The sequence below is a fragment of the Equus quagga genome, chromosome 11, assembly GCF_021613505.1.
Source record: "Equus quagga isolate Etosha38 chromosome 11, UCLA_HA_Equagga_1.0, whole genome shotgun sequence".
Lineage (NCBI taxonomy): Eukaryota > Metazoa > Chordata > Mammalia > Perissodactyla > Equidae > Equus > Equus quagga.
The window spans coordinates 17,097,968-17,121,145 of NC_060277.1; the positions used below are offsets into that span (position 1 = coordinate 17,097,968).

General features: G+C 37.3%; 1 protein-coding gene across 2 annotated transcripts in view; it reads left to right on the top strand.

Moving 5' to 3' along the window:
- CEP85L (centrosomal protein 85 like) overlaps positions 1-7,982 on the top strand; it is a 167,878-nt gene extending 159,896 nt beyond the window's left edge. For both annotated transcript variants that reach the window (XM_046675707.1, XM_046675708.1), the window contains 2 exons: positions 933-1,164; positions 3,194-7,982. In XM_046675707.1, the coding sequence (XP_046531663.1) occupies positions 933-1,164; positions 3,194-3,357 (396 nt within the window). In that variant the 3' untranslated portion in view covers positions 3,358-7,982. The remainder of the gene's footprint in view (positions 1-932; positions 1,165-3,193) is intronic.
- Positions 7,983-23,178: the final 15,196 nt, after the last annotated feature.

Consider the following 23,178-nt stretch of genomic DNA (forward strand, 5'->3'; position numbering starts at 1 on the left):
GTCATCTGAGCGGTGATATGTAGGCGACTGTGTGAATATGCAGTTTGCCAGCACCCTTTACCTTGATGGGTTTAGTATCCACTGATGATCACTGTCTGAATCATTAGAGGATTAAACAAATGGGGTTTTTTTCCTGATTACATAATTTCATTTACATTTATTAGCTGCTATTCATCTATAAAAAAGATCTTTTCCTCAGCAATGTGCAGGCCATTTTGTTATTCTGAAATACAGTCCCAACTGGAAAGCTAATTAAACTTACCTTTAATTAGCAATTTCAGGATGAGGGGGAGAAGGTGACAATTTTGGGGATGAGGTGAAGGTATCTCTTTCTGAGGGTAATAAATAATGAGTTCATATTGATACTTCCAATTCAAATTTAATAATTCAGAGTTGTTTTTTCTTCTTTGATTTTATACTTGTATTTCTTTTTCTCTTACACTGAAAATTTTGGTTTCAAAATTAACATAATAACATATATACTTTTTTTCCCAATAGACAAAAAATGCTTTCAAAGTAACAATCACTCTTGCTACTAACAATAAAACTACAGGATGAGGTTTAAAGTTTCTTCATAGTTCTTTTTGTTCTTGGGATAAATATCATTATTGAAAAATATGTACACAGCCAAGATGCTCATGATGTGAGGGCGTGAGACTCCTAGAAACTAAGACAGTTTGGGTTTATGTTTCCTCTCAGGTTTACCCTAGGGCATCACATGGCGTGGAGGAACCATTTCCACTACTTAAATTATTTCTCTCTCTTTTTTTTCCTACTGTGTCTATGCAGTTAAATTTGGTTAATGTGAAAATGATACGACTCCACTGTGTTGTGTATAGACTTGAGGCAAAATGTTAATGTGTTAACGTTAACTTTTGAGTACCACTCCTCTGTTCTGACCCCCTGATTTTTGTTTTCTTTATCCACTGCAGAACCAAAGACAAACAGAAGAGTCGTGCTGTTTATTGGATCAGGGCCAGGAAGCCGACCAGTCCAGGCAGCAGGCACTTCTTTCCAAATGGCCACTCTTTGATTTGAGTGTGATTGATCAGCTGTTCAAGGAAATGTCCTATTGTCTGTTTGACTTAAAGGCGTTGTGTAGTATTCTTAATCAGCGTGCTCAGGGCAAGGAGCCTAATCTTTCATTATTACTGGGAATCAGATGTAAGTGGCTGATGGCTTGTCCTTATTGTGTTGCTTAATAATTAGGAACCTGTCTCCATGAATCAGGGACTTCTGATTGCCTTTTCCCCGTTTGTTTTTAATCCCCTTTCCTACTTAGATTTATAAATCTCTGCTTGAGTCTGTGGGTCTCTGAATACCTGTTATTACTTCATTATTAGAACTTAATTATACTTGCAGAAGTGAGCAGGGTCATAGCTGATGGACTGCCTCCGGCTGTGCCTGCGTGGATGAGCTGTGCTGAATCTGTGAATATGTGACTAGAGTGTAGTTAGGTGTGATTTCCTGATTGCTCTTCTAGAAGTAATGGTTCTCTTGGCTTTCATGTGGTAATTGTATAAATTAATGACCCAGCCACCTGTCCACTGGTAAAATATTTGAGAAAAAATACTCACTTGCTTTCCTGTGCAGTGTTTGTTCTATGGCAATTGCTTAATGTAACTGCCAATGCTGTCACATGAGCCAGTTTTCATGGCCCATAGATCTGTTGCCCTTGTCATACGTGCCTGCTGGCTTTGTCCTTCTGAGTATCAACCCACCGATTCTGCCTCAGTTCTGCTTCTTCCACACACAGTTGTGAGAGCTGCCACAGGAATGTCCTAATTTCCCTTCCCTCAGCTACTTTTGTAGGAATACTCATCTCTGCACATGGATCTGAATTGTAATATTGACATGTTGGTCTCTTTTTACTACAGAAGAAATGGACTTTAGTCAGGAGATATGCAGTAAGACCACAAGGTTTATGCACCAACATGTTCTATTGGGTAATTGTCTAATAATATGGTTAATATGTGACTAGAGTGAGGACTAGTTTTGTTTCCAGTTTCATCAAAAAGATTCCACCATCTTGCATCATAATAGTTATTTTAGCAAACCAAATACTACTCTTGATCAAACTCTATCACTTGTTAAGTGAAACATGTAACTGTGCTCGGAGATGTCAGGAGAATTTCCCTTTCCACTTCATAGCTGTGTGTACACATATATGAGTGTGGACATGTAACAAATATTTCAAAGTTTAAGTATATTCACTCACTTAGGAAATATTTATTTCCTGGCCTTCGATAGTCCAGGCACTAAGGTGCTGATAATGCAGATAAATTGAACACAGCCTTTGCCTGCACATTAACCAAATTGTTTGAGCATTGCAATAAGTACTGTAATGGAGATGTGGAAAGAAGACAGCAGGAACACAAGGGAAACACCACCCAAATCTACCTAGGAAGGGCTGTGAGGCTCCATGGAGGAACTGGGCTTGGGCTTGAATCCTAGAGGAGGAGGAGAAGTGTGCCAGGTGAACATGGGTGGTTTAGTTAGCAGTGACCTCTTGGATCAAGAAGCAAAAGCTCACACACAAAAACTCATTTTCTCCGCCATTTTAGAGCTGGTCACCCATTCAGTTATTTTGTAACCTTCTGCATTTGCCCTATCCTATATAGTATTTGTTAACTTTTTCAGTAAGAGGAGAAGAGAGCTATTTGAATATGAATAAAAGGAAGATTCACGACCCTTTCCACATTCACCTCCCAACGTATGCTCCTTCCAGTCTTTAAAGTCTAACCCCAGAATGCTTACCTTATAGTTGGACATTGTGAAAACTTGACCACCCAGCTAATTTGTCAAAAACCAGTAGTTCTTTGAATCCTTATCTCATCACTTCATCAATTTTCTGTTGATACGGGTCACCCTACCCTTCTTAAAACTCTCTGCTACCATGGTTTCCATGCTGACACTCTCTAGGTTCTGCTTCTACCTTTGTGACTGCTCAGTCTCAATCTTCTGTGAAATTCTCTGCCAGTTAAATATTGATGTCTCTCAGAAGCCTTAGCAAAATTTTAAGAGGACCAGGTAGATAAAATCTATTTAATATTATATGATTCATGCTTTAAACCTGACCCTGACTGGTATTCAGTGTACAGCGTTGTATTTCCACTGATAATTAAGTTGAAAATCCTAAAATGCCTTTGTTCAAAAAAAGGTGAGACATTCTCTCCATATTTTATTTCCACAGCAATGAACTGTTCAGTTGAAGAGACTGAGAATGACCACAGCCCAGAAACACTCACTAAAAAACTGTCAGATGTATGCCAGTTACGGAGGGACATTGATGAATTAAGGACTACAATATCAGACCGCTATGCTCAGGACATGGGAGACAGCTGCGTTACCCAATGATGGAGTGTTGATCCCGCAGCAATAATGACCCGTTGCTAAATGCTGCTGTGTTATAGTTCTTCCTGTTTCTTTTTAGGAGCCACGATGGAAAGTTGCTAGTGACGTATGACTTGCACATGGGATTTTTTTTTCTGTACATTTGTTTTGTTAGGGGAGAAAGGGAATGGGATATTTCAAAGGGGCTTGTCTAATTAGGCCAAAAAATTGAATTACCATTTGAAACGTGATAGAGTGTATAAGAAAAAAAAAATTCAGTATTCTCAAACTACTGACTGTAGGACCAAGCTGTGAAGAATCCCCTTCAGATAAAGGGGTAGGATTTCTTTTTATCCTGTAGTTTGTGTGTGTGTGCGTGTGTTTATTCACAAAATTATAAGGATTTCTAGGATCAAAGCACAGCTTCTGAGAAAGGCACACGCTGTTTATTCTTGTATTTCTTTGCTTTCATGTAGAAGCTTGTGTTGTACTTGGGGTTTTCAAGGGCTGGCTGAAGAAGAGTTCCAACAGCAGGCAGGTGTGCTAATAGAGGTACAGCAGGCAAGACCATTTGTGTTTTGAAGAACCACTGTGCTGAGATGATGAGGTGTGGGATTGGGCTGATTTTAGGACTGTGGATAGGGCAGCTGTTTCTCCAGAGTGATTGTGAATTGCCTTAGAGGTGTGGAGTTTGGATGTGATGATGTCTTTTATATATTATAAAACAATTTAACACAATTTGAACTAATTTTAACGTGTCCCTTACTATTTACAACTTTTTGCTTATATATATCAATGTAAACAAAGCCATGTGTAATTCATGCAAACCTTCTAAGGTCTCCAGTCATTGTTGTAAAAGAAAAATTGACAAAGTGACTCTGGAACAATAGCTTATTTATCCAGATCTCAAACGTTTACGTGTTAACAGTTTTGTGTTTGTTTTAAAGTTGAAACTACTTTAAGAAAAGTATTCTTAAATCTGTATTCTTTATATCTGAATTATCACTAGCATAAAACAAAATCTAAGCCAGGTGATATTTTGATTCCTTTTATTAGGTGAAGTACACTACAAACAGGGTTTTTTATAGAATACAAGCTTGGCCAGGGTAGTTCTCCTGGAGTACAGAGTATCACTACGAAATGCAACTGATTCTTAAGTAGACGTACAATCGTTTCAACTTCAAATGAGTATTTCCTTGTTTTAGTTGGTATTTTGGAAGGACTTATATTTTTATTGCCTCAGGAGCATTCATTACATTCTTTTGAGTGTACTTAGTTATGGTAATCATTGTCCTTTACAGATTGGTTTGTTTTCTTGATGCAACCAAGTCTCATTTAGGTCAAGATTGAATAAGAGGTAGAAGGAATAGGGAGTGTGAATCAAGCAGGATATTATTGTTTTGGGCAAGAGAAGATCACATGTCTGTTTTCTTGCCAGGCTTATATACTGGTATAAAGGCTGCTCTTAGAAAAGATTTTTCTTAAAGATTTTCCACAGTGAAAACATGTGGGATAAGGCCTTCAAGGAAACTACCCAGGAAGACATTCACTTCAGAACTGGGCTTGTGTACAGCACTTGCTAAGTTATTCCGTAGTTCTCTTTCAGCAGTCGGTTAGAATACATCGTAAGGACATGAAACTTTGCTTCTGCTCAGTGCCTGAGTCCTCCCTGCTCCTCCTACTTCTGAGGATCTGGGCACTAAGAAATCAGTGCATTGTAGTGATTCCGCATCTCAAGGGCCCTCACCTCATCAGGAGGGACTTGATCACTGGTAGGAATTTGGCTTTCTAATGAGTTCATTTGTTTTTTAATGTCGATGGTTTGAAGACAATCAAGGAGCAGTAAATTTGTACCAAAAATCTGATGCAAAGAATTCTGCCTTGTAAAAATTAATTATCTGTAAAAATGGCCCTTTACAGTGAAGTAGATAATAGCATCTAAAAGAGATAAGCCATAAGGGCAACGCACATTTTTACATTCTCTTTGAATAGACTCTCCTCCCCAAATGCCAACCTCCCCAATTTTGGAAATAAAGGCACCCTAAAATGATGGTACTAATGGGCAAATAATCACTGATTTGGATCACTACGTTCTTACTTAAATGTCTCCTAGGTTGTTAGTATATGTTTTGGGGTTTTATGGTTATTATTGTTGCTTTAAAGAAACTTTTGGTCATTTGTTTTAATCAACTGTAAGTACAGTTTTGTTTTCTGAGTTAGTTGGGATAAAATTTGATTTTTTAATGTTAGTTTTCAAAAACTTACAGAATTTGACCTAATTCAAGTATCTTGAGGTAAAAATTTTTTAACTTAGGAAATTAACAAACTACTGCTCATGTATTTCAGTTGCTGCAATGTATACTCCCATAAAAAAGAGAATTAAGGTGTGATAGTTTAAGTATAACCGTGAATTACAAAATGTGATCTCTTGGAGTCTGGAGTTTGTGAAAGGACCTAGCCTTGGAGGGTTGTCCATTTCTAGGGGAAATGAAACTAGTAGTATTCTAATTTGTCAGTATTGAATTTTGATTTTTCAGAAAATGCCCCCTCCCAAGACAACCTCTTGTGTTAGGACATAATAATGTTGGTATCTCATTGAAAACAAAGATTTTACTGCTAGGCCAAATAAGATGGGCAAATATAGACACTGTAGTGTGTTGTCCTAGTTTGAACTAGTTTGTTCTTGAAAGTTATTACAGTGATATATGTCCAAGATGAAAATTAACTGAAATTTTAAAATAAATCTATTTGAAAATTTCCTTAGAGATGAAAACTCTTTGATTATGCTTTTGTGAATAAAATCCTTGTCTTCTTAGGAAGTACCTCATGCAGCATTAGCGTTGATTAGTGGTCTTCTGGGTTTTGAAGTTGAGCTTATTTGGCCTCAGTCACATTCAAGCAGGGATAAAGTAACAGTTGTCTCAATGAAAGACCCAAATCACCTGTGCAGATAAAATTAACTGAATCAGAGGCACAATAGTGGTCTTTTCATGTGATGTTAGAAAACAATGATGACTTTTATTAAACTGTTAGTAAATTTTCAGTGGCCTCTAATTTTCAAAAGCTTAAGTATTGACTGGGTAAGTCATGCCTGAATTTTGTTTTCCATTTTTTAAAATAAGTGTGGCCCCTTTTTCTGTTTGAAATAGGATTCAACATTTAATGTTAACAGTATTTTATTTTAGTGAAGTTTATTTTGGTCATGACAATTTATTAGACTTCTTTCAGTAGCTTGTTAGAGACAATCTCGAGGGCTGGAAAGTGTTGCTAATATAGATATTGTACATTTCTGACTTAGTGATGAGCTTATAAGTTAATTTTGTCATAGTTCAAGACTTACCAATAGGAATCTGTTAAAGGGTATTTTTAAAGGAACTTCTTTATTGTGAAAATGTTCTTTCAATGCCAGTAATAGTTCGTTGAATATCATAGCAGCTGAGAACTTGGACTGTATTTTTGTATAGCATAGTTCAGCTCAAGCGTATCTTTAGTTTGGATTATCAGCATTCTCTTATGTAGACTTCTATCATTGTAGATATGTAATTACAGTAATAAGCAATTCTCATAACCATGCTCACTCAGACTGTGTCATTTGAAACTGCCAGTAGCTATAGCTCTTAGAGACAAAGTTAATTCATTTCATTTCCATTTTTGACAGTTCTTTTCAGTGTTCACAAAACAAGAAAAGCTATTTCCTATTTGGTATAAAGAATATAATTTCCAGCTTCACCCGAGAATGCCATGGTGGTATATTGCTGTATGACAGTGTTATGCATTTAATCATGAGGGGGGAAAGATTTTGGATTTTTGGATTTTTTCTTATTTAAAAGAAGTATTGAGTATATTAAGAATGTAGTTTCAAATCAATAAGTCATTAACAACACTGTTTGAGCTGCACACAGAGAGAACCTTCTGTGCCTTTTTGCCTGCAGTAAGCGTTCATTTCTATTTTACAGGAGCTGTAAGAATGTTGATGATTATTATTGCACCTTGTTCTTCTGTATATAGACTTGATTAAGTATTGTTTTTTTTAAGCAAGGAGCAGTTCTTCATTACTGGGTAGAGACCCTAGTAAACATGAGAGGAGCTATCATATGTCCTTGGAGCCCAGCCTCTTGCCCAGAGAGTGAGCGGGGCACTCCTCTGGAATGTCGTCATTTGTGTGTATGTGTGTACATATGTGTATAAATAGTTATTTAAATACGTAAATATAAAATCCGGCATCACATTGGTGTGATGACAAGAAGTAGTCAGGTGCTAGGTGGTTACATTAAAAGCACAGCAGAGAGTATAATCAGTCACCACGACTGGTGGTTTTGTAAACTAGGTTCAGTTTTTGAACCACCCAGAATACCTCATGTGTAAATACAGCGGTCATGACTCAATTGAAATACCGTTATTGTGAAAAGAATGTGAAGCCACTGGTTGGCTTATGCCTTCTGATCTATCATTCTTGCCTCTTTTTTTGTAAAGGGGTTGGTTTTTTGGTTTTGTTTTTTAATAGGATTTACAGCTAGAATTTTGAATGCCAAAGTTCTATTTATTAAATAAAAAGTTTTCAGTGTTAATGGCTAAGTATTTTTCCACTGGACTATTGTTTGTTGATGTTGGAATTTGTATTTACAGAGAAATAAATTTTTTATAAAAAAGATTTATGTCTTCCAAGTGCCTCACGTTAATATAAGAATGTATTTTAAATTTCAGACTCTCGTGAATTCTCAGTGATGAGAATATGCTGACTTGATACTTAGGTAAAAGCTTTCTATAAATACACAAGAGAATCTTTGACTACAACATGGAGACTTCTGCTTTAAGTCTGACTTAGAATGTCTTTCGAGTTACTGAAAAGCTTTTTCTCCGGGTCTTCTCATGAAGGGCACTGAGATTTTCCTTTGGCAGGTGCTGTAAATGCAAAGCATGCCTGTATCCATTTCAGCTAATAGAGTTCTGTCCACCTTTAGAATTTCTAAAATCCCCATTTAAATCAAGAGTCTTCTTTCTACTTTTCCAACAGACAAAATCCGATTTCAGTTTTCCATAATGCTGAAAGATTGGGCTGGCAAGTCAAATCTTTTTCATTTTGCACCTTCTAATTGAAGATTGAAACCTTATTGAAACAAATACAATACAGCATTGTTAAAAGGTTGCTTATGCAGAGGCCTTGACATCTCAGCTTTGATGGTTTGCCAGCCTGGGCCCAGAGATGCCCTGGGGATGGCACCCTGGGTCCTGTTCCAACCCAAATAGGCTATAGCCTCAAGGTCTCCAGGAAGTTGGTTAAATATTTGGATTACCGGTATCTGTTTCCAGTCCAGCTAACTTGGCATTGCTCTTTCAAGAGTCTTTAATGAGGCACCTAATTCAGTTAACAGAAAGACCACTTTGAAAATCATGCATCACAGACAGCTTAGCTTTGCAAGCATATGTCTGAGAGATACAGCAGAATGGGTAAAATCCTAGAAATTTCTAAGGTGATTAGTGAAGAGATTTCTCCTTCAAAATGAAAGATATGGTTATTTTTGATCTGGTTAACAAACTTGATGGGAGAGTGAATAAAGAGCTTTCGATAGGGTCCATCCCAGGGATTTGGCCAAAGTTTGAGCTGATTTTTATGCCAACTTCCCCGACAAAGCAGAATCGTTCTGTGTAGAAATGCAGATTCAGTTAGACAGAGGTGTGAGACGTTAGTAACGGCACACAGTGGCAGCGTGTGGGTCCAGTTGAGCGAACACTTAATGAATAGCACTCTAGTATGTCAGTGAAGACATCCTCCTTGATTTAGAGGATATTCCAGTTTGAGGACTCAAATTATGATACAGTGTTTCTAAAATATTTGAATAAAACTGCCGTCCCTGACAAAACTTTGGTGTGATCACAAAAAGAAAAATCCTTCCATTTTAGCCAACTTGTTTTTACTTAAACACACTCTCACTTCGCAGTCTCTATTGACTCCCTCATAACAGAAATTTTAGGTTAAACAGATACCTACCCTGTAACCCAGAAATTTCACAGTAGATGTTTGAGATAAATATAAACCTACACCTAGCAAGAGTCTTGTAGGTGAGTGTTCATAGCAGTTTTATTCATAGTAACCCCAAGCTGGAAATGGTCCAGGGATCTGTCAGTCAGAGTTCTCTCCCCAGAGTTGAACAGCAGCATTCTTTTACAGTCTTGGGTTCTAATTGATTGTCACTTAATATTCCGTATACTTTTGGAAAATGGAGTAAAGTTTAATAAACAACAAGGCAGTGGAGAGTCAGAGTTGGAACGCAGACCTCCTGTTGACTTTTGTTTATACTTCTCTCTGGAGTATTGTCCTTTGTCATGCTGCCACATATATTCCGTGAGTGTCCACAATTCATGTGAAGTACTTGGTCTCACCCTTCCTTTGTGCCACTGCTTGTGTTTGGGGACTGGTCTCCCACCAGACTTTGAGCTCTTTTAAAACAGGCTACTTGTCTTATTAAACTTTGTGTTTAGTGAGCAGCTAGGTGATAATACCCTCCAGAGATGTGCACATATCTGTCCTTAGCCCCAGGAAGGAAGAACTCCATTTCCAAGGAGAAAATGTGGTCTTTAAAGCATAGGTCACCCTATCAGGGTGTGGAGCTCTTAATGGAAGGGGGATAAGGTGGTAATAAATCCTACTTAGGCAGGTTCCATTTTCCCCCATCTCTTAGATCTCTTGTTAATCTCTCCTGTGACTACTCTTTCTGCTCTTCTGTGGGTCCAGGCCACAGGATTGGACGCAGGTCTTTCCCAGCCTCGGTGCTCCTGGAGCATAGCAGTCTCATGAGGCTTCAGGCCAGCTGTGTAGGTTTTGTAAGGGCAAATCCAAGGTTTAGCTTAAAACAGCCACAAATTATCAACTGAAAAAATGAATGCAGTTGCATCTAACTTTAAGTTTGAGAATACATATATATACACCAATCTGGAGAATAATAATTTAAACAGAAATAGTACAGCTGGCATCCTTCTAAACAAGGAAGCAAGGTAATTTAATTTACATTTTTTATTCCTATACTGATCATTTAGTCGTAAAACAAGTGCTTAAAGTTGTTTAGCAGTCCACGATGACTAAAAAAACTGCACAGGAGGTGTGTCTTCTGAATGTATCATCATCATCAACCAACGTTTGAGCACATGCCAACCACACACAAGGACCTTGCATAGATTCTCCCATTTATTCCCCTATATAGTACTCTACGAAATAGGTGCTGTTGCTATCCCTACGTCAGACAAAGAGGTTGAGGCACAGAGAAGTTTAATGTCTTACCCAAGTTGGAACAGCTTATAAGAGGCAGTGCTACAATAAGAGCCAGGCCTCTGACTCCAAAGCCTGACTGAACCGCTCACCAGCCCTCCTCCTACCGCAGTTTTGTGGTCGAAATTAAACAACTCCTCCTCCTTAAATCTGCTTCCTCATTGGGCTTCTCCATTCCATAAGTTTCACCTTCATTCCAAGAATCCTTTCTGGTAGTTTCTTGCCCACAATTCACATTCATATTCCTGTTGCTTCTGTCACCAATTACCACAAACTTGTTAGTTTATAACAACACAATTATCTGACAATTCTGGAGGTCAGAAATCCAAAGGGGGTCTCACTGGGCTAAAATTGAGGTGTTGCCAGGTCTGTGTTCCTTCCTGGAGGCTCTATGGGAGAATGTCTTTCTTTGCTTTTTCCAGCTTCTACAGGTTATTACATCCCTTGGTCCCATTATTCTCTCTTCAAAACCACCAATGCCAGGCCGAGTCGCTCATACATTGTCTTTGGTTCTCTTCTGCCTCCCTCTTTCACTTTTAAGAACCCCTATGATTACGCTGGGCCTACCAAGATAATCCAGGAAAATCTCCGTATTCTAAGGCCAGCTGATTAGCCATCTTAGCTCTATCTGCAACCTTAATTCCTCTTTGCTATGTAATCTAACATATTCATAGGTTCCAGGGATTATGTCATAGACATCTTTGGGGCCATTATTCTACCTTCCACACCAGCTCCTAAACAAATTAGATGTCAAATCTTGAAGATTTTACCTTCCCTGGTTCTTTCACATTTGTCTTAGGTAGTTCATTTCCATTTCCCTTGTTGCATCTGATTGGGCCCAAACGGCTGTAAAACAGATGTCAGATACTTGAGCTTAAAAGAAATTAAATTGGAGCCTCCAAAGTCACCTTTTATGCAATATCATTACCGATTCAGGTATTTGTTTCACTCAAGAAAAGACGTGTAAGACTCCTGACTTGACTTCTTTAAAAAAAAAAAAGCAGCATTGTCTTTTCAGAGAATTTCTGAATTCTTATAGCATTGATGTTTGTCAATGTCTTATGGAATGTGCCACAATCCAGGTTATTTGACTCTTTTCTCATAATTAGACTCAGGTTAAACATTTTTGGCAAAAATGCTACAAGGGTGATGAGTATTTCTCCTTCATCACATTTGGAAGTTCATAACAGTGTGTACCATTATTGGTGATGCTAATTTAGATCATGTGGTTGTGCTAAATGATTACCTTCAATTTAAACATACAAATGGAGGGCAGTTGAAAAGGCCTGGGTCCGTATAAGGTGGGGAGTTGGAACAAAGACGTTTACCTAAAGCCAGGATCCCCAAAAGATCATATATTAAATTAAAGGAAGAAATGGGAGGAATATCTGCCCTCTAGTGAAAGGAAATTGGTTTTCAAGCACTCAGCTCCAGGCAGGGGGATAAAAAAATGTCCCCTTAAGAATTTGCAACCATAACCCTACATTCATGTAGAGTGAGGTTTGAATTTATGCTACATGTATGGACCAAGAAATCCTATCACCAGAAGTTGACTTAGAGTTCTGGCTTAGTGGCTCCCTGGAATCCTAGATGAAAGAAAATAAATCTTCTCTGGAGGGAAGCATTTTGAATTGAGTCCTCACAGAATTCCCATGGATTTGTCCCTCTGAACATGAGCTCAAAATCCAAAATTTTTAAACATGAGGAAAAAATAAAGTCAGCAGAACCAATAAATAGCAGAGTTAGCCCATAAATGTTTCAGATAATGGAATTATATACTAAAATAGAAATTACTGTATGATTTAAATGTATATAAAGTTTAAAACCTTGCAACACTCATCTCTAAGATAGTGACTAGAGGAGGCACAAAGGAGCTTCTGGGTTTTAGGAGATGTTCTGTTTTTTGATCTTGGTGATGTTTACACAAACGTGCTCACTTTGTGAAAATTCATCAAGCTGTGTCCTTATAATTTGTGTATTTTTCTATATGTATGTATAATTCAATTAAAAACTTATTCTAAAAAGTGAACCCAGAACTTTGGGGGGGAAATCAAATAGAATTTTTATAAATGAAAAATATAACTTAAAAATAGAACAATTAAATAGCATATTAGATACAAACAAAGAGAGACTTAATGAACTGGAATGTAGTCAAGAAGAAATCGCCCAGAAAAGGAGATTTAGAAACCTGAAGGATATAATGAGATGGTCTAATAAAAAATTTAATTAGAGTTTTCAAAAGGAGAGAATTGAGAAATGGAGAATACAAAATATTTAAAGAGACCATATTTATTTTCCAGGATTAGGAAGTTTTCAAGACAAAGAAAAACATAAATTTGGAAAGTCATGAAGTTCAGTGAAACTTAAGCCAGAAGAATGGAAAAAAAAATTCTGCCTGGACACATTCTAGTAAAACTCAGAATCTTAAAGGTAAAAAGAAGGTTTTAAAGGAGGTAGAGAATAAAAGATAGAATAAATTCAAAGAAACAATTAGAGCAGCAGAATTCTCATAAACAATAACAAAAGAGAGAAGACAGTAGAATGATATATTCCGAAGGCTGAAACAAAGTAACTGTCAACATAGAATCATATAAATTATCATTCACAATTGAGAGTTAAGTAAAGACATTTTTTCATAGAAACAAAACTTGGAAAGAGTTTAACATCAATGGCTCTCAATAAAAGAATTCCAAAAGGGTAAATTTCAGGAAGAAACATGAAATTCAGAAAGGAAGATCAAGAAACAAGAAGGAACAGTGAACAAAAATGTTGGTATACAAACACTGTATGAAACAATAGAAGAAATATGTACTTTTTGGCCTTTATTAGGTTGATGCAGTTTCATCTATTAGTTTGTTGAATGTTTTTATCTTGAAAGGGAGTTGAATTTTGTCTAACTTTGTCGAATTTTTTCTGCATTGGTTGGGATGATCATGTGGGGTTTTTCCTTTGATCTGTTAACATGGTGTATGACATGGATGGATTTTTGTATGTTGGATCATCCTTACCTTCCAGGAACAAATCCCGCTTGGTCCTGGTGTATAATCCTTTTAATATGCCATTGAATTAGGCTTATGAGTATTTTGTTGAGGTCCCTTCTTTGTTTTTTACTAGTTTTACTATAATGCACCTAGGAATGGTTTTGTTTATATTTTTCCTGCATAGGTTTGAAAGGCTCTTTGAATCTGTAGGTTGATGTCTTTCATTACTTTTTGGGAAATTCTCAGCTGTTATTCCTATACATATTGTTTCTGACCCACTTTCTCTCTTCCTTCCATCTGTCACTCCAGTAGCGTGTGTCTTATCTTTTCGCTCCTATATTTCTTATGTTCTTTATTACTCTTTTGTTCCTCTTTTCTTCCTTCTGAATATTCTCTTCTGATATATCCTCCAATTCACTATTTTTATTTTTAGCTATATTATCTGTGAAATCCATCCATTGCATTCTCAATATCAAGTATTGTTGTATCTTTTTTTTAGGATTATGATCTTTTATATTTTTATCTTTTGCTGAAGATATCAAGAGCATCATATCCTCATGATTATTTTGTACATTTTCTTAAAAAGGTGGTAATTCTAAAAGTACTGTTATGTAGTAGCCAAGAAATTGTTAATAATTACATTGCATTCAGATTTCTCAGGAACCCAAGCAGAGACCCTCTGCCTGAGTGTTAACCTCACATGTTTTCTTGGACATTTCAGAGCTGTGGTTGCACATCTGTCTGTTGACATCAACATTATGACAACCATGCATTTATACAACAGGATGCTAGCCTTTGTCCACAATTTTTTGTTGTTGTTGTTCAATTTCATAAGCATTTTTTGTATTTTTTTTTCTGTTTTTTGGTGAGGAAGATTGTCCCTGAGCTAAGATCAGTGTCAATCTTCCTCTATTTTGTATGTGGAACGCTGCCACATCATGGTTTGATGAGTGTTGTGTAGGTCCATGCCTGGTATCTGAACCTGTGAACCCTGGGCTGCCAAAGCAGAGTGTGCGAACTTAACTACGCTACACCACCAGGCTGGTCCCTATTTTTTTCTCTAAAAAAATTATTTTTATTGTGGTAACCTTGGTTTATAACATTATCTAAATTTGAGGTGTACATCATTATATTTCAGTTTCTATGTAGATTACATGATTTTCACCAGCCAAAGACTTACTAGCATCCATCACCATACACATGTGCCTGGTCACCCCTTTCACCCTTTTTCCTCCCCACTCCACTCTGGTAACCACCAATCTAATCTCTGTATCTACCAGCTTGTTTTTTTGTTGTTTTTATCTTCTGTTTATGAGTGAGATCATACAGTATTTGACTTTGTCTGTATGACTTATTTCACTTAGCATAATAGCCTCAAGGTCCATCCATATCATCACAAATGGCAAGATTTTGTCTTTTTTATAGTTTAGTATTCCATTGTGTATATATACCACATCTTCATCCATAGATCCTTTGATGGGCACTCAGGTTGTTTCCAAGTCTTGGCTATTGCAAATAATGAACATAGAAGTGCATATATCTTTATGCGTTCATGTTTTCATGTTCTTTGTATAAATGCCCAGCAGTAGAATAGTGGGATGATATGGTAGTTCTTAGTTTTTTGAGGAATCTCCATACTGTTTTCCATGGTTGCACCAGTTTGCATTTCCACCAGCAGAGTATGAGAATTCCCCTTTCTTCACATCCTCTCCAACACATTTCTTGTCTTGTTAATTATAGTTGTTCTGACAGGCATGAGGTGATATCTCACTCATGTTTTGATTTGCATTTCCCTAATAGTGATGTTGAACATCTTTTCATGTGCCTGTTGGCCATCTGTATATCTTCTTTGGAAAAATGTTTGTTCAGATCTTTTGCCCATTTTTCAACTGGGTTGTGTTTTCTTCATGAGACATATCAGTTCTTTATATATTTTAGATATTAACCTCTTATCAGATATATGGTTTGCAAATTTCTTCTCCTAATTGTTAGGTTGTCTTTTCATTTTGTTGTTGATTTCTTTGGCTGTACAGAAGCTTTTTTGTTTGATGTAGTACAATTTGTTTATTTTTTCTATTGTTTCCCTTGCCTGGTCAGACATGGTATTTGAAAATATGGTGCTAAGACCAACGTCAAAGAGCATACTGCCTATATTCTCTTCTAGAGGTTTCATGGTTTCAGGTCCCATATTCAAGTCTTTAATTCATTTTGAGTTAATTTTTGTGTATGGTGTAAGATAATGGTCTATTTTCATTCTTTTGCATGTGGCTGCCCAGTTTTCCCAGTACCACTTGTTGAAGAGACTCTCCTTTCCCCATTGTATGTTCTTGGCTCCCTTGTCAAATGTTAGCTGTCCATAGATGTGTAGGTTTATTTCTTGGCTCTTGGTTCTGTCCCATTTATCTGTGTGTCTGTTTTTATGCCAGTACCATGCTGTTTTGGTTACTATAGCTTTGTAGTATATTTTGAAACCAGAGAGTGTGATACCTCCAGCTTTGTTCTTTTTTCTCAGGATTGCTTTGGCTATTCAGGGTCTTTTCTTGTTCCATGTAAATTTCAGGAGACTTTGTTCTACTTCTGTGAAAAATGTCATTTCAACTTTGATAGGGAATGTATCAAATCTGTAGATTGCTTTAGGAAGTATGGACATTTTTGTATGTTAATTCTTCCAATCCAAGACCATGGAATAACTTTGCACTTCTTTGTGTCTTCTTCAATTTCTTTCAACAATGTTTTATAGTTTTCAGTATAAGGATCTTTCACTTTCTTGGTTGAGTTTATTCCTAGGTATTTTATTCTTTTTCTGCAATTGTAAGTGGGATTGTATTCTTAATTTCTCTTTCTGCTACTTTGTTGTTAGTGTATAGAAACACAACTGATTTTTCTTCATTGATTTTGTATCCTGCAACTTTATCATACTCATTTATTATTTCTAAAATATTTTGGTGGATTCTTTAGGGTTTTCTATATATAAAATCATGTCATCTGCAAATAGTGACAGTTTCACTTCTTCCTTTCTAATTTGGATGCCTTTTATTTCCTTTTCTTGCTTGATTACTCTGGCCAGGACTTCCAATACTATATTAAATAAGAGTGGTGAAAGGGGGCATCCTTGTCTGGTTCCTGTTCTTAAAGGGATAGCTTTCAGTTTTTCTCCTTTGAGAATTATATCAGCTGTGGATTTGTCATATATGGCCTTTATTATGTTGATCTACTTTCTTCTATACCTCTTTTATTCAGAGTTTTTATCATAAAGGGATATTGTATCTTGTCAAATGCCTTCTCTGCATTTATTGAGATGATCATGTGATTTTTATTCTTCATTCTGTTAATGTGGTGTATCACGTTGATTGATTTGTGGATGTTCAATAATCCCTGCATCCCTGGAATAAATCCCACTTTATCATGGTGTATGAGCTTTTTGATGTATTGTTGTATTTGATTTGCTAGTATTTTGTTGAGGATTTTTCCATCAATGTTCATCAGTGATATTGGCCTATAATTTTCTTTTTTGTGTTTTCCTTGTCTGGTTTTGATATCAGGGTAATGTTGGCCTCATAGAATGAGTTAAGAATCTTCCCCTCCTCCTCAATTTTTTGAAAGAATTTGAGAAGAATAAGGATTAAGCCTTCATTGAATTATTGGTAGAAATCAACAAGGATGCCATCTGGTCCTGGACTTTTGTTTTTTGGGAGGTTTTTGATTACTGTTTCAATCTTACTGGTAGTTGATCTGTTCAAATTCTCTATTTCTTCTTGATTCATTTTTGCAAGGTTGCATGATTCCAAGAATTTATGCATTTCTTCTAGATTATCTAATTTGTTGGTGTATAGCTTTTTGTAGTATTTTCTTACAATCTTTTGTATTTCTGAGCTGTCCATTGTAATTTCTCCTCTTATTTCTGATTTTATTTGTTTGAGCCTTCTCTATTTTTTTTCTGGTGAGACTAGCTAAAGGTTTATCAATTATTTTTTATTTTTTCAAAGAACCAGCTCTTTGTTTCATTGATTTTTTTCAGTCTCTGTTTCAGTTTTTCCACTCTGATTTTTATTATATCCTTCTTTCTACTGATTTGGGGCTTTGTTTGTTCTTCTTTTTCTAGTTACTTTAGGTGCACTGTTAGATTGTTGTGTGTGTCTGTTTGTAAAGATTGGCACTGAGCTAATATCTATTGCCAATCTCATTTTTTTTGTCTTCCCCCCAAAGCACCCCAGTATGTAGTTGTATATTCTAGTTGTAGGTCCTTCTGTGTCTGCTATGTGGGATGCCACCTCAGCATAGCTTGATGAGCAGTGCTAGGTCCAGACCCAGGACCTGAACCTGCCAAACCCTGGGCCGCTGAAGCAGAGCACGTGAACTTAACCACTAGGCCATGGGGCCAAGTTTGTATTGCTATAAACGTCCCTCTTAGAACTGCTTTGGCTGTATCCCATAAATTTGGCATGTTATATTTTCAAATTCATTTGTCTCCAGGTAGTTTTTTGATTTCTCCTTTGATTTCTTTGTTAACCCAATAGTCATTCAGTGGCATTTTGTTTAATCTCCACATTCTTGTGGCTTTTCCAGTTTTCTTCCTGTAGTTGATATCTAGTTTCATACCGCCATGGTCAGAAAAGATGCTTAGTATTATTTCAGTTTTCTTAAATTTGTGGAGACTTGTTTTTCGGCCTAATATGTGATCTATCCTGGAGAATGTTTCATGTGCATTTGAAAAGAATGTGTGTTCTCTGGTTTTTGCATGGAATGTTCTATATATATCTACTAAGTCCATCTGATCTAACATGTCAGTTAAGGCCAGTGTTTCCTTATTGATCTTCTGTTTATATGATCTATCCATTGGTCTAAGTGGAGTGTTAAAGTCCCGCACTATTATTGTGTTACTCTCTGTTTCTCCTTTTATGTTTGTTAATAGTTGCTTTATATATTTAGGTGCTCCTATGTTGGGTGCATAGATATTTACAAGTGTTATATCCTCTTGTTGGGTTGTTCCCTTTACCATTATGTAGTGCCCTTCTTTGTCTTTTGTTACAGTTTTTGTTTTAAAGTCTATTTCATCTGCTCTAAGTATTGCTACCCCAGCTTTCTTTTCATTGCCATTTGCATGCCGTATCTTTCTTTATGCCTTCACTTTCAGTTTGTGAGTTTCTTTAGGTCTGAAGTGTGTCTCTTGTGTGCCATATATATATTGGTCTTTTTTTTAATCCAATCAACCAGCCTGTGTCTTTTGATTGGAGCATTTAGTCCATTGACATTTAAAGCAGCTATTGATTAGTATGTACTTATTGTCATTTTGTTACTTTTTCTCTGAGTGTTTCAGTAGTTCCTCTCTGTTTCTTTCTTCTTCTCTTGCTCTCTTCCCTTGTGGTTTGATGCCTTTCTTTAGTATTGTGTTTAAGTTCTTTTCTCTTAATTTTTGTGTGTTTATTATAGGTTTCTGGTTTCTGATTACCATGAGGTTCATATACAATAACCTATGTATATAGCAATCTATATTAAGTTGAAGTTCTCTTAGGTTTGACATCTTGCTAGAAACTCTACTCTTTTACTCCCCTCCTCCCATATTTTACGTTTTTGATATTATATTTAACCTCTTTTTTTATGTATGTTTATCTGTTAACCTCTTATCATGGAAATAGATAAGTTTAGTACTTTTGTCTTTTGTCCTTCATGTTAGTTTCATAGGTGGTTGATCTACTACCTTTACTGTATATATATTTACCTTTACCAGTGATTTTATTATTTTTTTGGTAATTTTCTTATTCCTACTTGTGGTCTTTTCTTTTCCACTTAAATAAGTCCCTTTATCATTTCTTGTAAGGCTGGTTTTTTGGCGATAAACTCTTTTAGTGTTTGCTTGTCTGGAAAACTCTTTATTTCTCCTTCCATGCTGAATGATAATCTTGCTGGGTAGAGTATTCTTAGCTGTAGCTTTTTCCTTTCAACACTTTAAATATATCATGCCACTCCATTCTAGCCTCTAAGGTTTCTGCTGAGAAGTCAGCTGATAGGCTTATGGGGCTTCCTTTGTATATAACCTGTTGCCTTTCTCTTGTGGCTTTTAGGATTCTCTCTTTGTCTTTAACTCTTGACATCTTAATTATAATGTGTCTTTGTGTGAGCCTCTTTGGGTTCACCTTGTTTGGTGCTCTCTGTGCTTCTTGTACCTGGATGTGTTTCCCCCCTTAGGTTAGGAAAGTTTTCAGCTATTATTTCTTCAAATAGATTCTCTGCTCCTTTGTCTCTCTCTTCTCCTTCTGGGACACCTATAATATGGATGTTAGTGTGCTTGATGTTGTCCCAGAGTTCCCTTAGACTGTCCTTGTTCTTTTTCATTCTTTTTTCTTTTATCTCTTCAGCTTGGGTGATTCCCTCTAGTCTTTTGTCCAGCTTGCTGATCTCTTCTTCTGTATCATCTACTCTGCTACTGAGTCCCTCTAGTGAATTTTTCATTTCCATTATTGTATTCTTCATTTCTGATTGGTTCTTTTTTACATTTTCTAATTCTTTGTTGAAGTTCTCACTGTAGTCATGTGTTCTCCCTAGATCAGTGAGTGTCCTTATGACTATTAGTTTGTACTCTTTATCAGGTAGATTGTTTATCTCTGTTTCATTTAGTTATTTTTCTGAGAATTTGTCCTGTTCCCTTGTCTGGAACATATTTCTTTGTCTCCTCATTTTTGCCTATTTCTATGTGCTTATATCTATGTATGTATTAGGTTGGTCAGCTCTTTCTCCCAATCTTAGAGAAGTGGCCTTATAGAAGAGATTGTTTATGAGGCACAGTAATGTGCTCCCTCTTGTCACCAGTTGCAAATGTTCCGGGAGTGTCTTCTGTGTGGTCTACATGTGTCCTGTTATGGTGGGGTTGCTTTTGCTGCAGGGGCCTGGAGAGGCTAAGCTGTGCCCCTGGCCAGCTGGTTGTAATGCTCAGCTGTGTGTGCCTGCTACAGCCCCTTCAGTCACTTTATTGGTTGGGGGGAGCCCTGGCACAGTTGGCTGCAAGGTCCAATAGCACATCCCTGTTGAGTTTTTCTGTTAGTATGTAGGCCCCTAACAGAGGCTCGCAATTGCTGTACACACAATCAGGGGCTCACAATTGCTGTAGGCCTCAGCCTGCAAGGCTGTTGTCGTCTCTGTTAGTGCAGCTGGGTGGGGCTAGCCCCAGGTGTAGCAATACACAATTGTTTCAGGCATTGGAAGTTGGGGCTTATCCCCTATGTGGTGGTTTGAGAAACACAAGTCTGCTGCAGCTGGCAAACCCCACTGCCCATAGGCCCACACACACCATCAATGCAGTCCTGCCCCATGAACACACCCTGCCCCACTGAAATGAACCCACTCATCCTACTGCAGCGGCCCCACAGATCCCACATATGTAGGCCCACAGTTTCCCAAGGTCTTGCTGATGGATGGGGCCAGTCCCTAGGGTGAACTGCCTGCCCTGGCTGAGCTGGATTAAATTGGTGTCCCAGTGAGTATGTACCCAATGAGGGGTAAAGCCCTGCGCTAACAGGCCAGGGGAAGAACTCCAATGACATTTGCCAGTGTCTGTGTCAGCATACTTGTACTATGTCAGAATAATGGCTGCTGCTAATGTTTCAGTCCCTGAGGTGGTAGTCCCAACCACCTCCTGCCTCCCTGAGATGCACCTAGAGCCTATCAAGTGAGTCTCTTTTCACCAAAGAACTGTGCACCTTTCTTTCTGGTGATTTTGTGTTGCTTTCCAAAATGGGCGAATTTGTGTGGGGCTCATTTAAGAGCAGGCTTTTCTTTTCCTTATGTTTGATAGCTTTCCTGGGGGTATTCCCCATTGTTGTTAATAGCTAGCAAAGCCAGATATTATGACACTTGTCTCAGTTTTGCTGAGTTCAAAAGCTGCTTATTGTGGCAAAACTCTCCTGGTCAGATCCCCTGCTCTTCCAGGGAAGGTTTCATACCTTAAGATTGCTCCTGGCCATGAAGCACCACAGCTGGAATGTGGCTTTTTCCTCCCCAGGAAGATATTTCTGCCTCTTCCACTTTGGTCAGTGTCGACCCTTGTTGTGGGAGTCTTTTAGCCAGTTTCCAGGTCTCTCTCGGGGGTAATGTTCCAAGGGTAGTTGTAAATTTTTTGTGTCCATGGGAAGAGGTTAGTTCAGAGTGCTTCTATGTCACCATCTTTCCGTAAATCCCCTCAAGTATTGTATTTTTGGTTCTAGAATTTTCATTTGGTTCTCCTTTAGAATTTTCAGCTCTCTGCTAACTATCTCAATTTTGTCTTTTATTTCTTGAACATATTAGGCATAAATATTTTAAAGCCCATTATCTGTATCCCCAGTTAGTCTGTGTCTACTGTTCTGTTGTCTCTCTTCATTTTTTATGTCTTATTTCCACGTATGCCTGGTCATTGTTTAACTTTGAGCTAAATATTGCATGTGAAAATATTATATACATAATTTGAGGCTCTTGATAATGTTATATTACTCCAGACAGGATTTAAATTTGCTTCTGGTAGGGCTAGGGACACTAATCACCTTAATCATGTCAGGGATTCAGATAATTTAGAGCAAGAATTTGAACCCTTGGGGGAGCCACTCTACATCTGGCTCCACTAGCAGAGTCCCAACCCAAAGCCAACGGCACTTACCAGGGGCTCCATTCCTAAGAGGGCTATAGGATTAGTGCTATGACCCACAGGCCAAATCTAGCCCACCACCTGGTTTTGTAAATAAAGTTTTATTGGAACACACTCATGCTCATTTATTTACTGGTTGCCTGAGGCTACTTTTGTGCTACAATGGCAGAACTGAGGAGTTGTTAGAGACTATATGACCCTCCAAGCCAAAATTATTTCTTATTTGGTCTTTTATAGGAAAATTTTACTGACCCATGTCCTAGGTCCGTAAGTGTGAGGAAAGCTCTGTCCAGCTTCTCAGCCTCTGAGCTATCTTTTCTAGAAGTGGCAGATCACCCTAAAGGAAAAATAGCCCCAAAGTCCAGAGTAACCTCTTTTAGTTCTTTTCTTCTACTGGATCTTGGACCTGTAATTATATTATTGCATCATTAGCTGTTGATGTCTTCAAGTAGACTTTTCCCAGCATTTACTAGTTGTTGTCTCTGGAAGAGTTGATCTGAATTTCCTAGTTTGACGTTACTGGAAGCAGAAATCTTATGTTTTTTATAAGACATTTTTACAACCAGTTTTTAAATAAATTCAGCCTGACAGTGGGTACTCCACCACTCCCTTTTGTTTGTTAAAGATATTGTTTGCCAGGGATATTGTCCTTTGTTACCTTTGTTCTTCTCTAGTTATTTGCTACAGTGATGTAGGATGCAGTTATTCTAGAGTTGGCTTTTGTACATATAAGAACTATCACCACACAAAAATGACTTTTTTCCTAGACTATTTCAATAATACATTTGCTTCACTAAGTTCCTTCCCCTTCTAATCTATTCTTTATATTTGCTTCTGAATATTCTTCACAATGGCTAATCAGGCTCTCAAAAACCTTCAATGATTCCCCATTGTCCACTAAAGAAATCCTTAACCTGGCATTCCAAGTCCTCTTTTTTATTCTTATCCTATTTTTTAAGTTTTCTCCCTCACTATTCTGATACACA